General features: G+C 26.6%; 2 protein-coding genes across 3 annotated transcripts in view; both read left to right on the forward strand.

Annotated features, from left to right (window-relative positions):
* Positions 1 to 208: 208 nt before the first annotated feature.
* Positions 209 to 2,918, forward strand: LOC117169684 (uncharacterized protein C9orf85 homolog). The gene is made up of 3 exons (XM_033356168.1): positions 209 to 280; positions 1,058 to 1,498; positions 2,652 to 2,918. The coding sequence occupies exons 2-3, from the start codon at positions 1,066 to 1,068 to the stop codon at positions 2,855 to 2,857; spliced, it is 639 nt and encodes a 212-aa protein (XP_033212059.1). The 5' UTR covers positions 209 to 280; positions 1,058 to 1,065; the 3' UTR covers positions 2,858 to 2,918.
* A 112-nt stretch (positions 2,919 to 3,030) lies between these two features.
* Positions 3,031 to 7,487, forward strand: part of LOC117169681 (outer dense fiber protein 3-like) — a 6,654-nt gene continuing 2,197 nt past the window's right edge. For both annotated transcript variants that reach the window (XM_033356166.1, XM_033356165.1), the window contains exons 1-2: positions 3,031 to 3,291; positions 3,446 to 3,658. In XM_033356166.1, coding sequence (XP_033212057.1) covers positions 3,237 to 3,291; positions 3,446 to 3,658 — 268 coding nt within the window. In that variant the 5' untranslated portion in view covers positions 3,031 to 3,236. The remainder of the gene's footprint in view (positions 3,292 to 3,445; positions 3,659 to 7,487) is intronic.

Consider the following 7,487-nt stretch of genomic DNA (forward strand, 5'->3'; position numbering starts at 1 on the left):
AGACAAAAAATGAATTGAAAACGTAATTACGTTCTTCTACATTTTTACGTGAAATTATTATTAATTAATTAAAGTTGACAAAACTGACAAATACTTACAATTCTATAGATACCTACTTCATCACTCCGATGGTACATAGTACATTTACCGTAGAATACAGTTTTCTTCATTAACCACAACACAGGGTTCTTTAGTCGAAGAATCGAATGGTCGATATTCGTAAACTGCTTCGATATCTTGGCTGTATGTAAAGTGTCAAAAACATGTTGAGTGTTTGATGGTGCGTATTTTATTATTATTTTTCCATATTTTAAGCATGATACATGTCTAAGTTTAATCTGCTCGTTATTATTTATATATTATATGAAAAAGGATTCTCTTTAAATGAACTTATGAGGCTTGTGGCATATTTTTAATTTAAACACATAACCTCTTTTCGAATTTTCTCACAGTATACACGGTGCACCGGTTATATATTATGTATATTTTTTCTATTAATACAAAAATCAGATCTGTTTATTAATATTATTCACTTTCGCTCAATTATAAATGTTACTCTGATAATTGGTAGTTAATTTCATGATTAACTTGAGGTTTCGAGTTTTAGGTTATAATTTCTTTTGCAAAATCTGCAAAATAAATCCAACAAACATAGAGTTCTGCACATTTTGCATTTAATTTTTAAAAGCTGAATTTTAATTATTTTGAATTGCAAATTACTAGAAGCCTAACATATGTGTCAGATTTTTATCATATTTTGATTTAAAAAATAACACACGAAACGAACTGATAATTTCATCATATTGTATAAAAACATACTATTATAATTTTATTATAATTGCATATCACATTTTAAAATTGCAGTTAAATTTACTTTTAATTTTAAAAGCTTTTAAAGCATTCCATATTACTTTTTTGTAATATATTCAAATTTGTGATTCGAAAATAATGTATTTTATGTAATCATTAGCTAAATTAAACTGCAGAAACTATAAGTTTTAAGTTTATTTATTAATCAATTATAAGAAGGCTGAATTTAGTGTTTTTACATTGCCAGATATAAAAATGAGTTGTCAAAAAGGCAACACACACCGAACAAGACCACAGAAATATCAGAATCGGCACGTTTTCAAAAATGATCTTCACGATAAATCAAAGCAAACGAAGGCCATAAATAACATACAAGTGTGCAATGTATGTGAAAGGTGTAAAAAGATCATCGAGTGGAAGATAAAGTACAAAAAATTCAAGCCTCTCAAATCTCTTGTAAAGTGCACAAAGTGTGATCAAAAAGTTATAAAGCACGCGTATCATACAATGTGTGGACCTTGTGCAAGGGAAAGAGATGTTTGTCCTAAGTGTGGAGAAAAAGCCGAACTAGTAGAAGGAAAACCTTCACCAGAAGAGCAGTTGAAATTGGATATAGAATTACAAGCGATGCTCAAGGAACTGCCAGAAAGGAAACGAAGGACATTCATTCGTTATATGAATCAAAAAGGTTAATTTTACAATTATATTCAAATTAATAGTATCTTAATTTCAAAAGTTAAATATAATTAATGTAAACTATTATTTTTTTACCACACTGTACTGCACAAAATTTAAATTTTTTAAAAGTTGTTGAGAAAAGTTTGAGGCATTTTTTAATTCAAAATTATTGGAATTTTTTAATTCACTATTCCAATTTGAAAAACAAATCGTAAATTTTGAAGGATTCCATAATATTTTTATCTAATATATTATCAATATGAAATTGTGTAAATGAGAATGTTTCAATTTGAAACAATTTAATTTTTAGCGTTTAAAATAACTGGTTTAATTTTGCGAAGCGTCTCGTCGTCCGGAAATTCGGGATGAGTAGCCAAATATTTTTCGTAAGTTTGGCTAGTCATCATGTAATTTCTCCCTTTTCGAGCTCCTTCAATTTTTCGAGACTAAAAAATATGCTTAATTATTTGTTCAACTAATAAGCCTCTGAATGTTAAATTATAACGTTTTATTCTTTTAAAAATTTGATTCTATACCATTTTCAACAGTTAACATCGAACTGCAAATAAAGTATTATCAATTTATACTAATTTTCAATTAAAAATGATCTTCAGATAAATAATTCCACACTGTTTAACTATTGAAGGTCTTCTTTATTGAATAACTTAAAAAATAATCATTGATAGTTAAACAAATACAAACATAGTGAGTTTAAAATTGATTAATTTACGATTCGAAACTCCCAATATTAAACAATTTTTAATTTAAGCATCAGAAAATGCCTGGATTAAAATTATTAAACTTGCACAATCTCGAACATGAAATCTCAAACACTTTTGATTGAAAACGTTGCAAATCATCCAGAATCATTGAGCAGTTTAAGCATTTGAACCAATTTTAATTAAAATATTTCAAAATTAAATATTAAATTCTTTAAGTTGAAAACTTTGCATTGCAGTTTTTAAAAATTCGACCAATAAAAATAAAAATGTAATTTCACTTGAATTTGAACGGCATCAGGAAATAAATATAAATTAGGTGTTCCATATTAAATAATTTCAAATTGAAACATTTAAACGTGTATCTTTAAATCAAATATTCGAAATGAATTTTACAATGTTAATAATTGAAAAAAATCTATTTAATTTATTTCTATATTTCAGGAAAGAAAAATGACTCCACTGAAGTATCTGGCGAAAATAATACCGGATTGAATAAAAAGAGCGAAAGTTCTAATGACAATGGAAATGAAGAAAATGAAAAGGCAACGCGAGAAGATTTGTTCGCAAAATTAAAATCACTATCTATGCAGAAAGAAGGCGATGAGTCAAATTCTGATTGTAACTTTAGCGATGATGATTTAGAATAATTAAAATAAGTTGAATCTGTATATAACAGTTCCTAATGCATTATTGCTGTTTTATAACCAGAAAGTTGTTGATTTCGTTTTTCCTATATAATTCCTTTAAATAATTATAAATTAAAATGCAAAGAAAGTTTTTTTTCTAACAAACCATATCCGCTGTAAGCCACAAGAAAAATATCCATTTAATTTACTTGGAACCTTTTAGAATTTAGGTTTCAAAAACGTGAACTTAGCTGATTGATAACTTTACTCTTCAGTTTTTTTTGGTCCTCTACAAAGACGGCGGTCTAACTCAAAAATAAATTTTCTAAACAGTATTTTATTTTTATAATAAATTGTATACGTACATATTTCATAAAATTATTAATTACTTGATACAAACATGGAGGAGACCGAAAATAAGCCAAAACAGCATCAACTCGGCTGTATGCATCATGGTAATATTATTCAAATGCAAATTAATATAACCTATATTGTTATAAATATTTCATAAATCTTAAACTCCATTGATTCCTGCATAAATTTTGAACTAAATTACTTGTATTTGGTTTCAAACTATCTCACATATACATTCCTTTTACGTGTCCGCAGGACCAGGTCCAGTTTATCGTCTTCCAACCCTAACTGGATATATTGGACACGACCCTTCTAGACGCAGAGAACCGGCATATTCGATCAAATCTTTAAAAAGAACAAATCACTATGAAGGTGGACCTGGACCCAAATATAATATCGGAGGTTTAACTAACCGCGGAATAGAAAAAAAACCAGCTTACACCATCGGCCTCAAGAAAACCCGTCAAGGTATGTACAGAGTGGCCGCTGGACCGGAAAACCGGGAATTTTTTGAGACCGCGGAAAACCGGGAAATGACCGTGAATTTTTTTTATTCAAAATTTTTTTACATTAAAAATTTGTATTTTTCAGCTTACATTTTTTATTTAAAGAATTTTTAAATGCCTTCTTAAAGACTTAAACAAATAAAAAATAAAAGCCTTTAATGTTGAAAATTTTGGATAAAAACATTTTTATTTAATAAATAAATAATTTTTTTAATTTATCATAATAATGTATTCTTAATTGAAGCCTCGGCTGAAATAACGTTGTATCAACACATATTTTGTTTCCATGGACTTCTATGTTTATGAGTTTTTCTTTTAACTGTGTCTCTATTCCACGGAAGCGCTGCGATCGACAATTTCAAAATTGAATTCGGAATTAAATGTCAAAATAATCGACGTTATTTAATTCCATTTATTTCGCATCTATCTCAATTAACCTCGCAAGTGTACATATCTAAATCTAATTAAAAATTTTTAAAGGATAAGAATTGAAAATTACATTCGTTTAAGAGTGTCGACAAAAAATTTCATAGTTGAATATGGAAAATTTCAATTAATAAAAATGAAAATAATTAGGTTAGATCATTTACAAATTTGGTCCTACACATATCATAAAAAATACAAATATAATTTATCGTCTTTTTATCCAAAGAAAGCAAAGAAAAACGATTAATTATTCGTGTAATTTTAATTTAAACTTTTATTTTTATTTTACTATACAATAATTTAAACAGTATTTTTTAATACAATTTATGATCATTATTCATCAATCATTTATTTATTTTATTATTTTTTAATATTATATTTGCTATTACCAGTTCTGGACGTTTTACTCCAGCCTCTCTAGCCTTTTTATTTTTTCCTACGTGTCATTCTAATAAATTTAATTTTCTTTTTTTACTTTTGTTCAAAACTATAATGTGAGAATTATAGAAAGGTATGCATTATCGAAGTATATAACCTTCACTATTTTGACATTTCTTTCCCAATTCAATTTTCGAATTTTCGATCGCTGCGCTTCCGCGGAATAGAAAGACAGTTAAAAGAAAAACTTATATACATAGAACTCTATGGATACAAAATATGTGTTGATACAACGTTATTTTAGCCAAAGCTTCAATTAAAGGATTGAAAAAAAATTTTAATACTGTTTCAGGCGAAAATATTCTATTTTTAACCCTCTCAATTGGAAATTTTTGATTAAAAAAATATGTTAATTATTGAATATTTAGCAATACTTCAATTTTTATCTAAGGCAAGTAAATTGAAACCAAATACTTAAAAGTGTAGAATCCTTAACTGAATTGTTTGACGTAGAAAGCCTGGAATCGTTAAAATTCCGAAAAACCTATAAACTTTGAACGTTACAATTTTAATTATGGCATTTGAAAAATGCTTAATTTGTAAGTGAAATTTTTAAATTTTGATGTATAATTTACAAATGAACATTTGTAGAAAAATTTTAATAATTTTAAGATATTTAGGAGTTGTAAAAAAAAAAAAAATTATCATGCAAATTTTAGAAAGTTTTCTGAAAATAATTTTTCAAAATGAAGAGTTATTTTTAATTTTCCTATGAATCTTGAAAAATATTTCTATTCTTTTTAAGCCTTTCACAACTCTTGAAAAAATCTAATTTTTGTTTAAAGTCTGCAAAAATTTACATTTTGTTTTATATTAGGCTATCATTTCAAGTTTTACACTAAGTTTGAATCTTTTCAAAACATCTACATATCTCTTAAAATTACTCAAATTTCGCCTACAAATGATAAATGTTTAATTGTTATTTATACATCCAAATTGAAAAGAAATTTTCTAACATTTGCAGGATTTTCTGAAAATCGTAGAAAAAAATCAATTCATTTTGACAGATATTTAGAAGTTTTGAAAAAATTTTCAAAATAATTTTGAATTTAAAACAAATTTAAAGCAACTTTTAGATTTCTCAAGATTTTGAAATAAAATGTTGAAGCTTTCCAAAGATCTTTAAAATATTTAAAAAGAAAATAATTGAATGTCTAATTTAAGAAGTGTTCAGTTAGAAATTTTGCAATTTTTCAATATTTGACATTTCTAGCTTAAAATTCCTTAAAATTATATAATTTTTAACATTTTGAAGTTCATTGATTGATTTTTTAATTTAGAGCATTGAGAATGATAAGGTGTATTTATATTTTTTTATATTGAAAAATGTTAGTACCTTTAATTTTATACGCGTAAATTATTGACAATTTGAATACCAAATTTTGTAATTAAAAACTTTTAAATTTCAACTTTAAAATTTCAAAATTTAACAGTTCTACTTTGAGTACTTTCATTTGCAGCTCAGTTTTTATTACGTCAAGTGGAAAATTTGTTAGCTTTAGTGTTCCATTTTTTTTAATTTCATTGACCGTGAAAAATGTTGGTGAACCGGGAAATGACCAGGGATTTATTTCATTGATTAAAACGGCCACCCTGTATGTATGTTTTTTATATTGATGCACAGATCTGTTTTATTATTAATTCCATATTCTAAACTTTTAAATTAAACATCAAGTGTTTTAATTTCTAACCGATTTTTCGAAATTCTCGGATATTTCACCGCCAGCTTTAATTATAGCCCAATTTTTAATTGCAGTAATTCTGCTCGCTTTGATGTGTACATTTAATAAAACACATTAATCTCAGAATTTCTTGCTCACTGACTTCGTAATGATTTTTGAAATACTGAATCTTAAAAAAGCATTCCAATTTATAAACAGTACGAATTATTAAATGCTGACGGTCTCACGTATAAAAGAACCATTTTGATTATTAGAAATGTTTCAATTTTGCAGGTTTTTACTATATACGTACGTTTAAAATTGGGAAAAGTCCAAATTTACATCGTATTTGATAAAGCGCCCTTTGGAAGCATTAATATTTATAGATCTAAACAAATATTTCCAATTCTGAAGTATATGAGGAATACAAGAGTACTGTATCGGATATAATTGTTTGCGTCTTGAAAACGCATAGAAGTCCCGTTCATGATCTATCATCAGCGATTTAGAAAGTTTCAATGAAATTGTTTACTTTTTTAAAATTTGGAATATATTAGTATACAATGAGAAAAAAGATTAATTGATTCAAAGACATGCAGTACTGAATACGTCCAATCAAATATTTTTTTGATCTAAAGAAATTTTGCTTATGACAAAAGTAAGTTTCTTATTTGAAAAACATTATTTCTTGAAATAAGAAAAATCGTCTTCGACCAAAACAATATTTGATTGGGCGTATTGAGTACTACATTTATTTTAATCAAGTAATCTTTTTTCTCAGTATAGTAACTTAAAAAGTCGTTCGTCGTAAAATTGATTAACCTTGTGATTTTGTCACTAGTTTTTTGGAAATAAAATTATTTATAAGATAGAAACTTCAACGGGAAAGTATTGAAAGCAATTGAAAGAGTCAACTCTCTTAAATCTTTCCTGATATTCTCTCTCTTTTTACAACGGTATATATTTTTCTCTAATGAGCTAGAAATATCGATGTTTGGAAGAATAGTTTTCTCTGAAACGAACTTTATTTTATGTAAATCATTACACAAGAAGGTTTGGTTAGAAATAATTATGTTTTCTTATAAGCTTTTTTTATTTGATTTTGTTCTGTTATTGTAAAAACTCACTTTACGAGGAAGGAAATTTATTCTATGTCTATGAGGAAACAAAGTACAGTCTGTCAAGTTAAAGCGTGGGTGGCTTTACTCGCAGTCGGTAAGGTGTATCGACATGATTTTGGTGTCAAAATATTAAGAAGAGCTCCCT

Source organism: Belonocnema kinseyi, chromosome 3, assembly GCF_010883055.1.
Source record: "Belonocnema kinseyi isolate 2016_QV_RU_SX_M_011 chromosome 3, B_treatae_v1, whole genome shotgun sequence".
NCBI classification, from domain to species: Eukaryota; Metazoa; Arthropoda; class Insecta; order Hymenoptera; family Cynipidae; genus Belonocnema; species Belonocnema kinseyi.